This window comes from Salvia splendens, chromosome 10, assembly GCF_004379255.2.
Source record: "Salvia splendens isolate huo1 chromosome 10, SspV2, whole genome shotgun sequence".
Lineage (NCBI taxonomy): Eukaryota > Viridiplantae > Streptophyta > Magnoliopsida > Lamiales > Lamiaceae > Salvia > Salvia splendens.
Window position 1 is genome coordinate 3,833,807 of NC_056041.1, and position 18,974 is coordinate 3,852,780.

Sequence of the window (18,974 nt, forward strand, 5' to 3'; positions counted from 1 at the left end):
TCAAAAGTGAACTTAGCTAAATATTTCAGTCAACGCACTTATTTAACGAAAAAATAATGAGATACACTTAATAATTGCATGCATTAGATGGGACATGATAGAAAATAAAATTAATACTCCACTTATTATAAAGTTAGTAGAAGACGAAAGTGTTCAACATCCTTAACTCTTTTCTCAAATCTAAATAATATTAATTATAACTTTTAGTAATATAATTTTGTTTAGACTTAATAAAATTTCTGGGTTCAGCGGATCTATTAAACGGTTAAAATTTGTGAAACCATTAATATGGTTATTTTAATGGTTTGTACTTCTATATGGGTTTTGCGACACTTCTTCTAGCCACGTCGGATTATTTTAACGGTTTGTTCAATGATGTATGTTTATCATTAACCTTCTTCTTTTTATAATTTTTAACTTAGTCACAGTGGATTCTCACAAAATCACTAATTATTTGTCAGATAATTTCAGTGCTCCGTCTAAATACTTAACGAATCCTTCTTTTCACAATATCACCAATTATTTGTCAGATAATTTCAATGCTCTGTCTAATTACTTAACGAATCCTTCCTTTGAACTTATTTGTAATAATAGTTTGAACTAAAAAAATGGTCTGAATTTTTAAAAAATAAAAAATAAGGCTATTCTCTAATTTTAATCTGATTTTTTCCATGATATTAATTTATTCTAAATTTTATCAGTTGTGCTCGTCGGAAGTGCCAACGTGCAAAAATCGACGAGTAATACAACGATGATATTTGATTAGAAGAAGATTTATTTGTAAATACACGAAGTTTCAAGGTGTTCTAGAATTTCATCCAAACTATAAGATATTCTAGAATTTCCATCAAACTTTCAGATTTTTCTAACTTTTTAGATTTTTTTTTCCTTGGCAATAGAATTTTTCGAAAATCACTTAATGTCTAATAGTTTTTTTGAAATTTTTACGTGATTACTAATTTATAATTGTTGAAATTCGAAGAGAAGGATTTCTTTAAAAAATAATAATCATCAATTTTTGAATCACATAATTTAAAAAATGTATATAATCAAACTAAAATATATATGCAGATTCTTACATAAATATGTCAAATAAATAATTAAACATTAGTAATCAGTGTATATAGATGAAATCAATCACCATCCTAACTAACTGTAATTTAAAATACAATAATTAAAATTATCTCAATCCATAATTTCTTAAATTGATTCATTGTTGAAGATATTAGAAATAATCCAATATAATGGGGAAAAAAGATGTATCGTCTACAAAAACTAAACATTACAACTGAAGAAGAGCTAAATTAAAGCAATTTACAAAATAATTTTCATGATTGAACTGTCATCGCCGAAACATAAAATCTCATCATTCATGTATTTAAATTTGAAAAAAAAAGTCCAGAAGAAACAAAAATATTGAAAGTTTGTATATTTTCAGGCCAATAGCATGTCATATTGATTAGTCACATTTTGCCTTCTAGATGATAACATATCAAAATGTAATTTGTATTAGCTTTAGTTTATCGGAATTCCTTGTCAAAGAAAAAAATCATAAAAATTCAAAGTTCATGTAATTAGATTTTAAAATTTTTTAAAAATAGTGAAAGTTTGTACATTAGTAATAAATAGCCCCAAATATAACTTAAACATGTCGAGTATCTTGAGCTCTTCCAACTATAATTAAATCATTTGATAAAATTTTGAGCTCTTCCAACTCTAATCTTTTTCATCTCAATTGATCCCAAGGTTTGGGCCATAAACTATAATAAATTCAATTAATTAAGTAATTTAAAAATTAGAAAATTTCTGAAAATTTCTTTATATCCATAAAAAAATGCTCCATATGTCTAATAAGATCTAATCTCAAATTGATTAGTATTTTTTTATCATTCTATTAAAGTTTAAGTTTAGTATTATTTTTTATAAAATCGGGTAACCAAAATAATATTTTAGCGATCAATACGATGGGCTGGCTAAATAATTTAATACTACTGCTCTAGTAAGAAAATTTATTCAGTGTAATCAGTAATGAGTGAAAAATATTGTACTAACCAGACATCATTAATTTGTAATTGGCTCCTCTCTATATTTCTGTTTATATATATACATATATATAGGAAAATGATCAATAAAAAATTGATTTCACTACAAAATTCAGACCAAATCCTGACCACGAGATTTGACAATCTAATGGTCAATAATTAAATAAAAACACGGAGGGTCATTATAAAGTAGTTTTAAGTCATATTATAAAATTCGGGTTTGAGGTCATGTTAAGATCATTTTATGTCATCATTACTATAATGACCTAAAAAATAAGCTTATGATGACTTAAAAATGACCTTTGTTTGCTTGGTTATGCATTTTTGGGTTTAGGGTTATCTCTATCTCCATCTCCATCTCTATATCTTTTTGACTATCCACATTTTCCGTTCACTTCTCTTCCATCTCTTATATAAGAGCACAATTAACAGCGCGTCGGCTAAGCCCCCACTGGAGTGGCGGCCATGCTGCCTCCTCGTCCCTGGGGCCAACTGGTGACCAAAGAAATGTCATTTAAGATGTTGGGCCCAAGGCAGCAAATGGATGGTGGGCCTTGTAGTTGGGTATTTATTATCATATTAATATTTTTTTTGTTTTTTCATAAAAGGCTTCTTTGCTGCTAACATGGCATCCTTTTAATTTGTATCATATAAAAAAATAACCGCTACAGATTTTATCTTTGTCTTGCAAAGACGGCAAGAGAGAGGGTTTGACACGATATTTTATTTAATACATTAAACAAGAAAGTTTCAATTTGGTGAATAAAAGCATAGATCTCAATTCTCATTCATTATAAATCTGTTAACCATAGAATGATAGGAAGTATATACGAAAATTGTATTTATCCCTTGTTTTAATGAGATCCCTTTTGTTACTATATATATAGCATAACTCATAAGAATCCAAATCTCAGATGTTCCATATTTCACGAATAAAAATTATTTGAGTACATTAACTAGTTCGAACGAAATAACTACAGCAGCATATTTAACTAATATCAAATGAGTAGTATGTATGTTATTATTACACATTCTATATACTACTATTAGCTACTCCGCCAAGAATATGTAGTACTACTATTATTTTTAACACGCATATTTTAAGAAAATAATTAACAGATGTGTTATATTGGATAAATTATATACGGAGTAAAATGTAGTAGTAGTTTTTAATAAATAAGAAACAATTTGAAATATTGAAAAATCGAAAGTCGATACAAGGTCATGTTCATAAAAACGAAAGTGATATTTTTTTAATATATAGTCAATCAATCACAAGATATAGGCACTAATAAAGAAAACTGTTTGTAAAACCAAAAGTAGCAAGTTTACAATAAGTTAGTACAATTAATTATCTAGTACTAATAATATCACAATAAATCTAAGATAAAGAAGTTATCTAACTCTATGTTTCATTGCCACTCCAATTATTTTTGACCTTGGGTCCCGTGGGCCCATCCGTCCCATAAACTTCATCAATCACTTTCACCAATTTATCCAACGCTTTGTTAAGTTTTCCCAGCAGAAACTTCCTCACTCTCCTCATTTCCGCAGCCGTATCATACTGCTTGGTGGGCCCCCACTTGCTCTGATAACTCAGCCACGGAGGCTCCACCACGGCCTCCGCCTCCCCCTCAGAAGCCACCACCATGAACCTCGCCCCCGTGTCCACCACCTTGTTGCTCTTGGACCAATCATTCCTTATCCCAACCCCATTCCCGGGCCCCTGCAGATACAGCCCTGGCTCGTTGTTTCCAGCGTGCCCGTTCCTCGAAGAATACCATACGAATCTATTCCCGCTTTGAAACTGAAGCAGAGAAGCATCAACCCATTTTCCCCCACTGTGTTGGGAGAAATACACTCTGTCTAGAACTCCATCCACGTTCCTTACTCTCAATGTCACGTGCTCCCAGTCGCTCACGTGCTCGCCTACTCTCCCCAGCGACACTCTCTCGATAAACAATATTTTCGCAGTCGCGTGGCCGTTGAATGGATAAAACATCCACACCTGAATAGTGGCAAACGAATATAAAAATATTAGCAAAGTACTTAATTTTATAATTTGATAAGGACTAACACATTTTTTGACAAAATTTACTCACTACATTCATGATTAATTGACATGAGTTTACACGAGGTTTAAGAAATGAAGTAGAAATTAGGTATGCAAAGTAGTGGAATATAATGTTCATTACCAAAATAATGAATGGGGAATAAGACAATTAATCATTGGCAGATGAAAAATAAAAATTATGTCAATTAATTATGGACATGGGGGAGTATTAAGTTAAAGAAAAAAAATTTAATAGTAACGTTCCGCCCATGCACCTGAATATCTGTGAACGTCCCGTTCTCAACGCCCGGTTTGAAGTGGATGTATGCCTCTGCGCTCACTATATCTCCATGGCTAACCCTATCTCGGCCTCCCTTGTCGGCCGGGAGGTCAATCCAGTATGAGCCGTCCGGATCACCTCCCTTAGGGAGGTTCGCCCCATCTGGCTCGATCTGGAGAGGCTTCGACTCCTCCCCTTTTTTGTAAAGTAAGGCGCCATTGCTGAAAAACCAATCCACTGAAGACGGGAGGTATTCTTCATCAGGGTGGAGATAAAGATATGGAGCGTAGGCGCGGAACAAGTCTTCCATTTGGGTTCGGGTTAGCGGCGAGTTGATTGGGAGAGGATTGGAAGTTGCTCCCCTCAATAATAGCAACACATATGTAAGAAGAAGTAACATCGACAATGCACATTTCTTGGTCGGATTAAACCATAATCCTCCTTGGGTATAAGAAGATGAAGAGCTGCAAAGAAATGAATCATTTGTTGACATGATCATCCTACCTCAAAAATTGCCTACGTTTTTGTTTGCTAACAACCTCATTAACTTTAGTATTTATATCTTTGATACTAAGAAGAGGAGTTATGATCGTGAAATTCGGTTTCATTGATTCCAGATTATAAAATCTATTAAGGAACTCCTACTATTTAATTCGTCCCAAAATTGCAATCAACCTCCTCTCCTTAAACATTAAGAAGATCTGAAAATGTGATTATGAACTTAGCCTGTTTTAGTATTTTTGCCAACGCACTTATTATCTGGGAAAAACTAACAGATTCTTAATAATTGTACTAGATGGGGCATGACAGAAAATTAGCTGATACATCCGATAAAAATTGTAAGTTATCAATTTGAGGTGAAAAATAAGATCTTATTTGACAGATCGAGCATTTATGATGAAAATAAACAAAACAAATTTTTCAGAAAATTTATGTATTTTCTAAAATTGTTTAATTATAGTTTATGATGCCCCATATTTTTTGATCATTTGAGATATAACAGAAAAGGAAGATCTTATTAGACAGAGGGAGTATTTATGATGAATATAAAGAAATTTTCAGAAAATTTATATTTTCAAAAATATTTTAATTATAGCTAATGGCACAAAGTTTGAGATCATTATTTGTAAAAACCGCGGTGTTCAAGTTGAGAGTTCCATCTACATCGCAAAATGTTAATGTGACAAATCAATATGACATGCTATAAGCATGCAAACGTACGAACTTCCAACATTTTTTTATTTTTTCCTTGAACTATCTTATTTTCAAATTTAAATATATGAATTATTGGATTATATTTTTTCCCTAAAGAACAATTTCAGTCAAAAATATGATTTTTTGAATTACTCTAATTTAGTGCTTTTGTCTATTGTATTGTTTAGTTTTTTAGATAATAATTTTTTTAATTATATTGAACTATTTTTATACCATGGATAAAATCAGAAAAATAAATTCAAAATTAATGTATTTAGATTTTAAAATGAAAGCTTAGAAAATTTATAGGTAAATACTCTTTAATATTTTATGTCTAAAAATTCAAATCATTTTTATATTTTTTTAGTTCAAACTATTTTGACAAATAACTCCAAAATTATTTGTTTTTATCTTTTTATTCATTCAATACAGACTATACCTTTGAGAATGCAAATACATGAATTGCGATTTTGAAATAAAGACTTCATTAAGTAATAAGAGAAAGCATTGACATTGCCCGCAAATAATTGGTGATATGAGAGAATAGAGAGAGTTCTATTAATAACTAAGTTAACAATACTACTGTAATAACTAATAGCTAATAATCTGACGTGGCTAGAAGAACTTACGCAAACGGCAAACCCCATAAAGGTACAGTTAAAATAACAATATTCAATGCACTATCAATGCGCCTATAATTATCAGTTTCATCAATTTTAAACGTTAATTTCAAATTAGCGGGTGTTTCCACTCTAATTTAATTTGTAAAGTTCACGCAAAAATTTTAAGAAAATAGTTAGTGCATGTGTTTTCAACGGAGATAAACTATTAGTACTCTGCAGATTATAGTGTAGTTTTTTAATTAAGAGGTGTTTGTGAAGTTGAAATCTAAAACAAAGAAATCAAGTACTATAACACATAAATATACATAAATTTAAAAGTCTTGTTATAATAAACTCTAATCATAAATCTTTGGTTTCATACATCAATTACTCTATTACTAGGTCAATACATGCACTAACATACAACTCTGTCTCTATACTTCGTCGCCAGTCCAATAAGCTTTGGACTTGGGTCCGGTGGGCCCATCTTTCCCAAAAACTTGATCAATTACCTTCACCACTTTATCCAACGTGTCCTTCAACTTCCCCGGCAGCAACTTCCTCGTGTTCCTCACCTCCTCTGCCATATCATACTGCACCGTGGGCCCCCACTTCCTCTCATAGTTCAACCACGGCGGCTCCTCCACGCCCTCCCCCTCCGACGCCACCACCACGAACCTCGCCCCCGTATCCACCACCTTGTCGCTCTTGGCCCAATCATTCCTAATCCCGACATCATTCCCGCCGGGGCCCTGCAGAAACAGCCCCTCCTCGTTATTCCCAGCGTGCCCGTTCCTCGAAGAATACCATGCAAACCTTTTCTCCGTTTGATTTTGAAACTGCAGCTGAGAAGCATTAACCCATTTCCCCCCACTGTGTTGGGAGAAATACACTCTGTCAAGAACCCCATCCACGTTTCTCACTCTCAGCGTCACGTGCTCCCAGTCCCCCACGTGCTCGCCGATTTTACCCAACGGCACTTTGTTAATAAACCCTACTTTCGCAGTCGCATGGCCGTTGTAAGGATAAAACATCCACACCTGAACAGCGGCGGATGCAGATAAAAAATATTGATAAAGACTACATCAAATTTTACTACTTCTATCCAAATAGAAACTTTTGAAATGGCACGGGTTTTAATACATAAATTGTAAAGTAAAAGAGGGGGAAAATAGGTAATGTAAGAGAGAGAAAGAGAAAAAGTGAAAATAGTGTTAGTGGATTGTGGGTCCACTTCCTAAAATAAAATGTTTAGAAAGTTAACGGACTAAAATAAAAAATAGTTTCTATTTTTAAGGGATGGGGTTTCTAAGAATTAATTTGAGAAGCACTAAACACCTTTTTTTGTAATTTATACAAACTTTTAGATAAAAGAAAAAAAATTACTCTCTTTATCTCTTATTATATGTCTCATTTTTATATTTTGGTTCGTCCCTTATTAATTGTACCACTTAATTTTTATCAATTTTGGTAATGGACCTCCTATTTCACTAACTCATTTAATCACATTTTATTATAATACTATTATATAAAAGTATGACTCACATGTGCCTAACTTTTTCAACTCACTTTCCTTTGCATTTCTTAAAATCGTGTTGAGTGAAGTGGGACATATATTGGGGGACTGAGGGAGTAATTAGTAGGGGCTTAAGTCCAACCGTGCACCTGAATATCTGTGAATGTCCCGTTGAGAACGGCCGGTTTGAAGTGGACGTACGCCTCCGCGCTAGCTATATCCCCGTGTCTAACCTTATCCTGGGCTTCCTTCTCATTCGGGAGGTCAAGCCAGTACAAGCCGTCATCCGGATCTTCTCCCTTAGGGAGGTTCGCGCCACCCGGCTCAATCCGGACGGGCTTAGACTCGTCCTCTCTGTTGTAGAGCAATGCGCCGTTGCTGAAAAACCAATCCACCGAAGAGGGGAGGTATTTATCGTCAGGGTGGAGATAAACGTACGGAGCGTAGGCTCGGAACCAGGCTTCCATTTGGGTTCGGTAGAGCGGCGTGTTGGTTGGGAGTGGGAGAGGCCTCGAGGCTGCTCCCCAAAATAATAGAAACACATATGTAAGGAGAAGCATCGGCCATGCACAATGAGACCCTGGTAGTCCTCCTCCGGCTGCACACAAATTAATCCTTTATGAACATAATCCCACCTCAAAAATTGTCACCTTGACTTATATATGTATATACCATTAGACTCAGATTAATAGACGACTTATGATTGTGAAATCGGTTTCAATTATTCCGTATTATATAAATTACTATGGAGCTATTCTAACGTAGGTTTGTTAATAAACTCGATCGCATTTCTATATTTATGGGGCTATTATAACAATATTTAAAATATAAAATGAGTGATCAATATGTTATTTAGATTTCTGTATATCTGGATCTGGCTTCACTTCTTATGAATTTGTTGAATCTCTAATTTATAAATTATAATAGCATGTACATGACTAGATTGTTCATCATTCATTATGAATTCATTGTTCTTGTGAAACTGAGCATGGTAATATTAATTTATGATTATTTGGAAATTTTACATCTTTACATTCTCCTCCCCCCATCCCATAATACCCAAATCAAGAAAATTAAAAACAAAACAAAATAAGAAGAAACAAGGACCTATTTATATACTCCTAGAATAATTGCCAGAGGAGTTTTGAAGCTACCTTTTAGATGAAGAAGCTTGATGCAAACCTTGGATTAGCAGGATTGAGATGAGATAGGATCTTATTCCTTTTCTTTTTTTTTCTTTTTTTTTTTGTTATGTGGTTCAATCCACAATTCTACACATAATTCCAATTGCTATTTGTAATAAGAAAATAGTGAAATGGCCAATGGGCCTTGTAAAAGTGGAAACAGGTTTGCTTGTTTTTGTAGCTATTTCTTTGACGAATACTCTTGTGAGGAAGAGCACACCATGCGCTCATCATTTTATTAAGATAATTATGTGATTATAAAAGTGATTAAATGAGTAATTGATTATCTGGTAATTAACTGTTTGGTTGATGATTAAGGAATGGTTGAACAATATTGGTGAAATTAATTTGGCAATTAGAACTAAGGCATTTATGAAAAAACAATACAATTAAGACGGTAGTTAGTCAATTTGCAGCTACTGCATCAGTGCCAAAGGAAATTAACAAATTCCCAACAAACTCCAAGCAATAAACATTACAACTTGATGGTAATTATACCAACAAACATGGGCACCATCCCTTGAGCTGCTTTCTTTTCTGGGCAAGGTGGACATTGTTGCTTAAAGATCTGGCATTCCCTTACCAGTTGTAGGATCATATGTCTTCTCGAGAACCACATCCATCGGAGTGTCCTTGGGACCGGCTGTTGACCAAGACACGAGATTGAGCACAAATATTATTTCAAGTATGAACAAAATTGGCCGTTACTAAGCCTGTTTACAAGTTAGTCCGTTTATGACCTTCTCTTCCTAAATTACTATCAAACCAAGTACACAAGCAGACAAATATAAATCAGCAGTCATTACAGCAACAGGGTAACACTAAAACTTCATAAAGGAAACTCAAGTCTCAATCATCATTCATACAGACTACAATTTTGTCATCTTCTCCACAGATCTGTTCTCATTAGTGCTTGAGGTGAAGTATATTCAAAATAAAGAATATGCAAAGACCCAGCACCATGCTGATCATGTATACAATTTTATATGGTACTACTAATATTCATGACAATCCACCTATAGTTTCCTTCTACATAGGCAGATACCAGGGATAAAGCAAAACCCACATAGAAATTTCTCCCAGTACATATCTGATTTGGATCCTAAATTTCACTTTACAGTGTAGATAAAAATTGAAGTAAAAAAATCAGAGAACTGTATTTGAAGTTGACTTGAGTATCAGAATTTCTTATTTGACATGACATCGCATTTTACAATGTTCATTACTATATCTTTCACTCTGCCAGTGAGAACTATCGTATTTGTTTTGAGCTAAGAGAAGTTTCTATTTTCAAGCTATAAAGTTTAAGCATTGCCAGCTAAAGCTCAACACACTGCACAGTCTAATCACCACTGTCCCTACACTCGAGCATAACGATTACAGCGTCCACACATAAATAGGTATATTTCGGGCTGCAATTTGCCATTACATCATGTTTTGTGTTAACAAAGCAAAAGCATCATTGAACGACTCGATATTTATACAGGACCAAACTTCAAATATACTGAAGACATTATGTGCATAAATAAATATACTGTTGAAAATGCAAGAATCTTACCAACAGTAGGTCTAGGGGTCGTCCTCATCTTCAAGATTTCTGGACGAGGAATTATAGATCCTGATGTTCCAATGCCTCTTGCTACTCTAACCTTGCTACCATCTTCTAAGTATTTAATTCCGACTTTGCAGGGCTTCCTACAGGCAAAACATTAGCCACTACTCATACAGGACAACAGGAAAACAAGAAAAATGCATTATCATCTCATCTCACCCTATGACTGGATCGATAACCTGAACATTTGAGACATGAAGAGGGGCTTCTACAGTGAAAATCCCACCTTCGTGACCCTGCCCTTGCTTGATATGCTTCTTCACCTGCAAGGAGATTATTATCAGAAAATGTGTGAAGTAAAGAATCAATACACTGAGAAAATGCTAGAAATGTGAGATACTATGAACTATCGGAGCCAAAACTGATTAGACACTATCCGGCATGCATCACGACACGAACAAAAACGGATAAAGAGCCATTCATCAGTGCAGCCAAAGTGTTCTTTTCTTTTAAGTTCACTAACTACATTGAAATCTACACCTATTTCGATTTTTCATGTACTATAAAAAGGCCTCATCCAGCTTCTTTCGCATTTTCAATTGAATCAAACAGAGCTTTGGATAATAAAAACAAATCCAATCAAATACAAAATTCGTCAATAAGTAATCGAAACGGCTTACGAGATTCTTGCCCTCAAAAATTACACGATTCTGAGATCGAACTACACGCTTAACAACACCAGTCTCCCCTTTATCTTTACCTCTGATTATCATGACCTGCCAATCATAATGAACGGAAATTCTGAGAAGAAAATCGTTGGCTATAAAGCGTAACTCATCAAAGTAAGCAGCATATAAACCCAGTGATGAATCAGCTTCTGTGCTGCCTTCCAACCCATATTGTCCTACACCAATAAGCAAAAAAGTTGAATGGATACCCGAAGATTTCGGAATAATTATATATTTTATACAAAATGTTTTAGATTTATTTCAATTTAGTACAAAAAGTATCAAGATTACATATTTCATACAAAAAGTTTACTTAGTGTTCCTAAATAATACATTCCATTAAATATTTTAAACACTGTTAGTTAGTTTATAATTTATCCAACTTATCATCATAATAAAAAAATAATTAGAGATTTCATGCAAGTAATCACTCTAAAAAAATAACAATTAATATCAATTTTTCCAACAATTGATCGTCGTTTAAAAAAAAATTTTCTCTCAATATACTTTATTTTTTTTATTGTATTCTTTATAGAATACAATATAAAATAAGTCTATATTTCATCTTTACAAAAAAGATTCAATATTTTTTTAGTTGTATTCTCCTTTGTTACATGAGAAAGCTTCGACAATAAAATGCAATTTGCTAATTTGATGGGGAATAGTGGTGATTTTTTTCTTATGTGTTTTTTTTTTGAGTAATAAAAATAACTGTATTTAAAATAATTAATGGAAAGTTCTAATTTAAAACTTTTTGTACAAATTTGAAACATTGATGAAACTTTTTGTATGCATGATGTAATTGGAAGTAACGGTGTTAGTAGGGACTTGACGGAATGTATTATTTAGGAACACTAAGTAAACTTTTTGTATGAAATATGTAAACTTAATACTTTTTGTACTAAATTGAAATAAATGTAAAACATTTTGTATGAAACATGTAATTATCCCGAAGATTTCAGTTTGCGCAACACATAGATGAAAAGGGTTTTAGTCTTAACACAAGATTGTAGTTCAAAGAATTGGGATTTAACATTGGGCTTTAATCATATCGGCCCATCACCTGTTGTTTTCTAGGTTTCGGAATTCAGGTATTAATACGGTGTTTTCACGGCCTCACCAAAATCCAGGGGTGATTACCTGATTTCTTCGGAACGCCAAACTCCGTCGTTCTTTTCCGCGCCGCACTTCATCATCCCTACTTCTTTAACCCTCTCTTCATCCTTCTTCTCAGGTACTCTTCTCTTCTTCTTTCTCTCTTTCCTTTCTTTTCTTTTACACACATATTCAATTGCGAAATCTGGCACTACGCTAAGTTCAGATCTGTTACGATGTGCTGGATCCTTATCTAATATTGGTTAATTATATAGTTTCTCTGGTTTATTCATAAGTAATCTGGCGAATTCCTCTTTATAACATGTCCCTTTAGCGATAACTCTCCTTCCATTTATATACCTAATTCTTAAATTAATCTGTTGATCAATCCTGACTCTGACCTGATCCAAATTGCATTGTTTTTATGACTAAAATCAATTCATAGTGTTGAGTGATGCATAAAACCTAATTAAGTTAAATTCTGATAGCTCTCTCTGTGTCTGGTGGATGAAGTAGTGGATGTGATGATCTAATTTTGATTAATTCTCATTGGATTTTTAGTCATATTGTGGCAGAATGTATACATTACTATACTATTTAATCCTTTTGATGGGCTGTAGTTTAGTTTCTGGTAATGGTGGATTAAAGTATAGTTTTTGTGAGGATTTTGTCAAATTGGGCTATTATACTTGATTTTGTGTTTCATTTGCTGTTATATAAGATTCAGCAATTGTATGTTTTGAGCAATGTGTTCATCAGTTATGGTAAGAGGTTAAGCAATTGTGTGGTTTATATCTAGTCAATTTAGGTATGAATCGGGCGGTTGTTGCAGCCGGCAAGAGGAAGAGAGCTAGTGAACCACCTCTAACAAGAGATGAGCAGCAGATCCTTGATTTGATCCTCAGCAAAGAGGGCTCTGGCATTCAGCCGAGGGAGATCAAATATCAGCTTAAGATCCCTGACCCTGTCATAACCAAAGCAAACAAAACCCTCTTGGCTAAAAATTTGATTAAAGAGGTAAAAGGCATTCAACGAGGGGGCGCAGCAAGGAAAATCTTCATGGGATTCAACTTCACCCCCTCTGACGTAGTTAGTGGGGGCATCTGGTACGAGGATGGGAAGATCGACACTGAATTTGTTAACGGTCTTAAAATGCTCTGCCTTTCGAAGGTGAGGAAGAGCAAGGTTACTACCCTGGAGGGGCTCTACAAGTTCGTGAATGAGGCCAAGGTGGCAAAAGTTGAAATCCCTAAGCCACAGCTCGATGAGTTGCTGACTTCAATGGTACTAGAGAAGGAACTAGTGGAGGTGAAGAGCACTGGTATGGGAGCTTTTTGTGGGATTCGCATTGGAGAAACGTGTTACAAGCTTCCAACTGCAGGACGAGGGGTGGCAAAGGGTTCGATTACAGGGGCATTTGCTTCAATTCCTTGTGGTGCGTGTCCCAGGATTGATCTCTGCACACCCGATGGGGTCATCTCCCCCTCTACTTGTGTCTATTTCAATCAGTGGTTAGACATCAAACTCTAGACACCCAATTTATTGTCATTCATTAGACCTTTTGTTGGTATAGATGCTTCCTCGATTTGAGACACATTTAAGGCTAAACTAAAGTAGTAAAGCTAGCAACCAAATATGGATCATAGAGAAACTCGGCTTGTTTTTCTTTTACAACAAGAATTCAGCTTGTTAGTTGTCTCATTTTTTTTAGTTCAGTCACAATTCCTCAATCTACAGTGCATATTCGTGTCCCTAAATTTAAATTCGAGCCATTTTATCAGCAAACAGTACGAAGCTAATTTTCTTTGCCTCCTGATTTTAAAAATTAGATGGAAAATCAATAAATTAGGATTTATTTGCAACTATGTATAGGGAAAAAAATCCAATCGCTTGCGTGTAATTTGTGGTTGGTATTTTCGCTCTCGCCTACCTGTGCTATATTGTTGATGTTTTTCAACCATGAATACGTTACATCTTTTAACTAATCAATAGTAACATCTACTTATGATTGTTAAAGTATCGTATCAAATACCGTTTTATCGTATCAAATACCATTTCACAAAATCAATTGTTATAAAAAAATACTATTTCTCAAAAAAAAAATCACCGTGGCGATTGCGAACAAATTAAAAGTAATGATTTCCCAACAATTTGTGTTTTTTTAATTCAGATCAATTTTCACAAATTTTACAAATTAGATAAAAGTCAGGCTATTTTATATTTTTCAATTCATGCCATTTAAATAATCAACTCTAAAATTTTAGGTGAATAAAATATATCGGCTCAATAGTCATACATTTATTCGCAGGGATACATTGATGATTTCAGTCAACAGGAGACAAATCTTCCCAATTCAAGATCAAGTACCTCAAGACTTGCAGCAAAAACAAGAACCAAGATGCACTTAATTAATATTCAGAAATTATCTTCTTTTTTCTTTTCCAAACCTACGAGAATCAGCATAACACCAGCAATAAACAGAAAACTGGTTACAACAGTAAAGCTTATAACTCGATCAAAAAGTAACTTGGTGGTAAAATCTTCGACCGAACTCGGACATCTGCCTCAATCCCCAATTCCACAGAGTGCTCACAGAAATTCTGCAAGCCTGAGGAAATCATATGCGGCGCTTCTTTGGAAGACGGCAGCCATTATGTGGTTTCCTAGTCGTATCCTCGATGTATACAACAGGATTTACATCTCCACGTGAATGAGTGTACCCGTCTTTGAAGGCCAATATAGAATCCTTCTTCCTCCTAAAAAAGGTGAATCCACTCACCTTCACCACGACTGATTTGATTTTCATCTGCTTCACTACTCGTCCCATATACTCAGCAGCTGCTTCACCTGAATACCGGCCAGGTTTATCTCCTTTTGCAGCCACTTGTCCAGCAGAAACCGACATCTTTCTGTTGCCTTTATGATCAGTTAAGGTGACATAAGAGTTGTTTCGCATCAACTTAATGTGGACAATATCAGCATTTGACTCCCGTTGAGGCTGCTGATAAAATGCAGGGCCTTCTATTGGACCACTACCTCTGCCCTGGAATACTCCCTGGACATCATCAAGTCTCTGCATCCTTCCTGCTCCGGGTCTTTCATCTTGGAGTAATCCACGAACATAGTCCATATTAGGCAGTGGAGTTCTTCCTGTATCGTTCTCAAGTGGAGGTGACCCATTCACGCCATTTCCTCTTTCTCGGTTCAACAATTGAGCATAGCCAACAGAACCAAGATTACGCCCTACCCCAACCTCACGTGGAGGTTGTCCATTCACACCTCCTCTTTCCCGGTTTAGCAACTGATCATAGCCAATGGAACCAAGATTCCACCCACCAACCTCCTGTGGAGGTAGTCCATTCACGCCATTTCCTCTTTCCCTATTTAACAACTGATCATAGCCATTTGAACGAAGATTCGTTCCTACCCCAACCTCTCGTGGAGGTCTTTCGCCTACACCATTTCCACTTTCCTCTGTTGCCTGTCGGTGATTCCTTCCTGCCTCGACCTCTGGTTTATCTCCAGAATGTAAAAAACTCCTGAAACTCAACGCACAAGGCAGATGAACATTCTCTGCTGCTCTGACCAAGCCCAGTTTCATGCCCAGGTTTCCCAAAATTGACATGGGAAGATGTGTCTCAGTTTTCAAACTCCTGAGTAATCCTACATAACAAGATACACATTAAAAAAGTACTCCCTCCGTCCCGCTTAAGATGACACATTTTCCTTTTTAGTTTGTCCCAACTAAGATGACACATTTCCTTTTTTGGAAACTTTCTCTCCAATTAATACACTCAACCACTTTTTCTCACTCCTATTAAAATATTAATCTTTCTTTCTCTCTCTATTTTAATACCTACACCCACCTCTTCTCTCTCCAATTAAACACTTTAACTAATAACTCCTAAAATCCCGTGCCGGCCAAGAAATGTGTCATCTTAGCTGGCACGGAGGGAGTAATACACAAGGCTGGTCTGGAAGGCGGGAGGTATGAACTAACAAGCTTATTCTATTTCTCCATTAAACCAAACCCACAGGCAGAAAGGTAAATCAGCACTCTATAGGGATCACAGCAACAACAAAACACTACCACAGACTACAAGTTTTACATTTTATCGCCTTCTCCAAAAACCTGGATTCATAGTGTTTGGACTGAATTATATTCAAATTAAAGCATATGCAAAGGCCCAACGTCATGCAGGTCATGTAGAAAATTTTATATACTATAATCCATGGCAATCTATAGATTCCTTCTCCAGAGGAAGATATATTGGCATTAGGGCAGGATAAGGCAAAAACCCACATTGAAAAAATCAATAGAAACTTTCTCCTAGTTTTTATCTGAGATTCTGATTTGAAGTTCCTAAACTTCATTAGAGTGTAGATTAAAAAGTTCAAGTACAAAATAGGTCACATCTATTAGAAATTGTAACTTCAGCATTGGGATTTATTATTTGACATGACATCCCTTATAAAATGATTATATGAGGTTCATCACTATATCTTTCAAATCACTCCAGTGAGAACTGCCATATTTATTGTGAGCCAAGTGAAGGTGAAATTATCACTAGCTGACCCTACACTCCAATGTAACCATTAGAGCATCCGCTCACATAGGGGTATATTTCAAGCTGTATTCTGCCATTATAAAATGTCTTGTCTTGAACAAAGCAATAGCAACTTTCAACCGCTCCATATAAACACAGAAACAAGCTCAAAATGATTTCAAGACAAATAAGGTATGTGCATAAGTATGCGGGTAAAAATGTAATAATCTTACCAGCGGTAGGTCTAGGGGCCTTCCTCATCTTCAAGATTTCTGGACGAGTAACTACGGATCCAAATTTGCAGGGCTTCCTACAGGTAAAACATTAGCCACCACTCATCTGGGACAACAGGAAAACGAGCAAAATGCATTATCATCTCACCCTGTGACTGGATTGACAACCTGAACATTTGAGACAGTGAATATCCCGCCTTCATGACCCTGCCCTTGCTTGATGTGTTGCTTCAGATGCAAGGAGATTATTATCAGAAAATGTGTGAAGTAAGGAATCAATACACTAATAATGTTTTTCCTTTGAGTTCACTCGCTATAACTAAAATACACAAAGTGTTTGGATAGTAAAATCACATCCAATCAAATACTCCTATAAATTTCTTCAATAACTAATCCAAATGGCTTACCAGATTCTTGCCATCAACAATAACACGATTCTGAGATCGAATTACACGCTCAACAACAGTCTCCCCTTTATCTTTACCCCTGAATATCATGGCCTACCAATCATAATGAACGAAAAATTTGAGAAGAAAATCCTTGGCAATAACAGCGAAACTCGTCAAAAAATCAGAAAAAGAAGCATATGATTTCAGTTTCCCTTACATTGTCCCCTCTAGGAATCTTCCAGTGATAAATCAGCTTCTGTGCTGCCTTCCAACCCATTTTGTCCTACACCAGTTTCAGCTTCGAAATCAATTCAAAAATTTCTGTTATACAACATAAAACAACCAAAAATTCTAACAAATTAGCAACCAGTAAGAAGCCAATAAGGAAAAAATTGAATAGATACCTGAAGAATTCAGATTGCGCACCGCGAATGAATGAAAAGGGTTCAAGTCTTAACTCATGAGAGCTGTTCAACAATTGGGGTTTCTTGGAGCAGCGTGGTGACTGAATTGTTGGGCCGAATCAATGGGCTTCAATCACGCTCGGCCCATCACTTGTTTCTTTTTTCTTAGGGACAAAGGTGATTCGCTCACCCCAGGCGCCCCCATAACCCGGCCCGACATCGCTATGGAGGGGTTCAAACACGGTACCTCAGCGGCCCATTAGGTGGGAGGAACTTACACTGGTAACCAGCACACAAGGAGCCACCACAGTGGTGAAACTCCCACACTGCGGCTGCCAGCATTCGATCCTGTCTGCTTAGGGACAATCTACCACCCAGGAACCAACTGAGTTAAGCCCGTGCGGGCACTTGTTTCTTTTTTCTGCTTTTTGGTTTGGATTCCAGAGTTCATGTTAATTCAAGAGAAGTTTAGTTAAATTTTTTGTTTTCCAATATCTTTTTAAATTGAACTGACAAATTATGAAGTTTCAAAATTTTCAGTTATCATGTACTCCCTCCGTCCCACATAATTTGACCCAGTTTTCCATTTTGGGTCGTCCCACATAATTTGACTCATTTCACTTTTACCATTTTTGGTAGTGGACCCCACATTCTAGTAACTCATTATTACTCACATTTAATTATAAAACTAATATATAAAAGTGGGACCCACATTCCACTAACTTTTTCAACTCACTTTTCATTACATTTCTTAAAACTCGTGCCCGGTCAAAGTGTCCCAAATTATGTGGGACGGAGGGAGTAATAAATTTTTTCCAAGCAAATGAGACCTATATTTGTTCGCATATGTAGACTTTTAGTGATGTAGATGAATAGTAACGTAGACGCACATGACTGAAAGGACGTCGTTTTGAGCCTAAGAAAATAAAAAAAATTAAAAAACTTTAATCAAATAGGACAGTTAAACTTTTTTTCAAAACTTCGTGATTATATCACGCACATGACTGAAAGGATGTCGTTTTGAGCCTAAGAAAATATAAAAAAAAATTTAAACAAATTTAATCAAATAGGACAGTTAAATTTTTTTTCAAAACTTCGTGATTATATCATTCAGTTGAAAGGTGTAGGACAAACTGAAAATCTAATTAGGCACAA

The 18,974-nt window shown here is 35.3% G+C and overlaps 5 protein-coding genes across 7 annotated transcripts; 1 reads left to right on the forward strand and 4 right to left on the reverse strand.

The window, feature by feature from the left end:
- Positions 1-3,447: 3,447 nt before the first annotated feature.
- Positions 3,448-4,775, reverse strand: LOC121751803. The gene is made up of 2 exons (XM_042146598.1): positions 4,371-4,775; positions 3,448-4,050 (listed from the first exon to the last, which is right to left on the reverse strand). The coding sequence occupies exons 1-2, from the start codon at positions 4,773-4,775 to the stop codon at positions 3,448-3,450; spliced, it is 1,008 nt and encodes a 335-aa protein (XP_042002532.1).
- A 1,830-nt stretch (positions 4,776-6,605) lies between these two features.
- LOC121751804 lies at positions 6,606-8,154 on the reverse strand. The gene is made up of 2 exons (XM_042146600.1): positions 7,837-8,154; positions 6,606-7,211 (listed from the first exon to the last, which is right to left on the reverse strand). The coding sequence occupies exons 1-2, from the start codon at positions 8,152-8,154 to the stop codon at positions 6,606-6,608; spliced, it is 924 nt and encodes a 307-aa protein (XP_042002534.1).
- A 1,051-nt stretch (positions 8,155-9,205) lies between these two features.
- LOC121751432 (50S ribosomal protein L24-like) lies at positions 9,206-11,348 on the reverse strand. Its single transcript, XM_042146174.1, has 5 exons — positions 11,283-11,348; positions 11,104-11,199; positions 10,643-10,746; positions 10,430-10,566; positions 9,206-9,514 (listed from the first exon to the last, which is right to left on the reverse strand). The coding sequence occupies exons 1-5, from the start codon at positions 11,319-11,321 to the stop codon at positions 9,432-9,434; spliced, it is 459 nt and encodes a 152-aa protein (XP_042002108.1). The 5' UTR covers positions 11,322-11,348; the 3' UTR covers positions 9,206-9,431.
- A 902-nt stretch (positions 11,349-12,250) lies between these two features.
- LOC121753251 (DNA-directed RNA polymerase III subunit rpc6-like) lies at positions 12,251-13,947 on the forward strand. The gene is made up of 2 exons (XM_042148469.1): positions 12,251-12,385; positions 13,046-13,947. The coding sequence occupies exon 2, from the start codon at positions 13,057-13,059 to the stop codon at positions 13,774-13,776; it is 720 nt and encodes a 239-aa protein (XP_042004403.1). The 5' UTR covers positions 12,251-12,385; positions 13,046-13,056; the 3' UTR covers positions 13,777-13,947.
- A 542-nt stretch (positions 13,948-14,489) lies between these two features.
- On the reverse strand, positions 14,490-17,922 carry LOC121752187. Of its 3 annotated transcripts, none has more exons than XM_042147123.1 (6): positions 17,820-17,922; positions 17,633-17,736; positions 17,434-17,526; positions 17,175-17,254; positions 17,027-17,103; positions 14,490-15,909 (listed from the first exon to the last, which is right to left on the reverse strand). In XM_042147123.1, exons 2-6 carry the CDS (start codon positions 17,690-17,692, stop codon positions 14,864-14,866), a joined length of 1,356 nt encoding a protein of 451 aa, XP_042003057.1. In that variant the 5' UTR covers positions 17,693-17,736; positions 17,820-17,922; the 3' UTR covers positions 14,490-14,863. The 3 variants fall into 3 exon arrangements, with proteins under 3 accessions (XP_042003057.1, XP_042003059.1, XP_042003058.1); XM_042147125.1 differs by having other exon boundaries at positions 17,633-17,698; positions 17,820-17,915; XM_042147124.1 differs by having other exon boundaries at positions 17,633-17,713; positions 17,820-17,886.
- Between the last annotated feature and the right edge of the window lie 1,052 nt (positions 17,923-18,974).

What these genes read in the sequence shown, in the direction of transcription:
- LOC121751803 (XM_042146598.1), bottom strand. Translation starts at nt 4,775, where the DNA reads ATGTTACTTCTTCTTACATATGTGTTGCTATTATTGAGGGGAGCAACT. An exon ending in GGACGTTCACAGATATTCAG is followed by an intron (nt 4,051 to 4,370) that starts GTGCATGGGCGG and finishes GCCACTATTCAG; the next exon opens with GTGTGGATGTTTTATCCATT.
- LOC121751432 (XM_042146174.1), bottom strand. Translation starts at nt 11,321, where the DNA reads ATGGGTTGGAAGGCAGCACAGAAGCTGATTCATCACTGG. An exon ending in TTTTTGAGGGCAAGAATCTC is followed by an intron (nt 10,747 to 11,103) that starts GTAAGCCGTTTC and finishes ATCTCCTTGCAG; the next exon opens with GTGAAGAAGCATATCAAGCA. An exon ending in GTTATCGATCCAGTCATAGG is followed by an intron (nt 10,567 to 10,642) that starts GTGAGATGAGAT and finishes TTTTGCCTGTAG; the next exon opens with GAAGCCCTGCAAAGTCGGAA.
- LOC121751804 (XM_042146600.1), bottom strand. Translation starts at nt 8,154, where the DNA reads ATGGAAGCCTGGTTCCGAGCCTACGCTCCGTACGTTTATCTCCACCCT. An exon ending in GGACATTCACAGATATTCAG is followed by an intron (nt 7,212 to 7,836) that starts GTGCACGGTTGG and finishes GCCGCTGTTCAG; the next exon opens with GTGTGGATGTTTTATCCTTA.
- LOC121753251 (XM_042148469.1), top strand. Translation starts at nt 13,057, where the DNA reads ATGAATCGGGCGGTTGTTGCAGCCGGCAAGAGGAAGAGAGCTAGTGAA.
- LOC121752187 (XM_042147123.1), bottom strand. Translation starts at nt 17,692, where the DNA reads ATGGGTTGGAAGGCAGCACAGAAGCTGATTTATCACTGGAAGATTCCT. An exon ending in AGATTCCTAGAGGGGACAAT is followed by an intron (nt 17,527 to 17,632) that starts GTAAGGGAAACT and finishes TATGATTGGTAG; the next exon opens with GCCATGATATTCAGGGGTAA. An exon ending in GGCCCCTAGACCTACCGCTG is followed by an intron (nt 15,910 to 17,026) that starts GTAAGATTATTA and finishes CTTGTTATGTAG; the next exon opens with GATTACTCAGGAGTTTGAAA.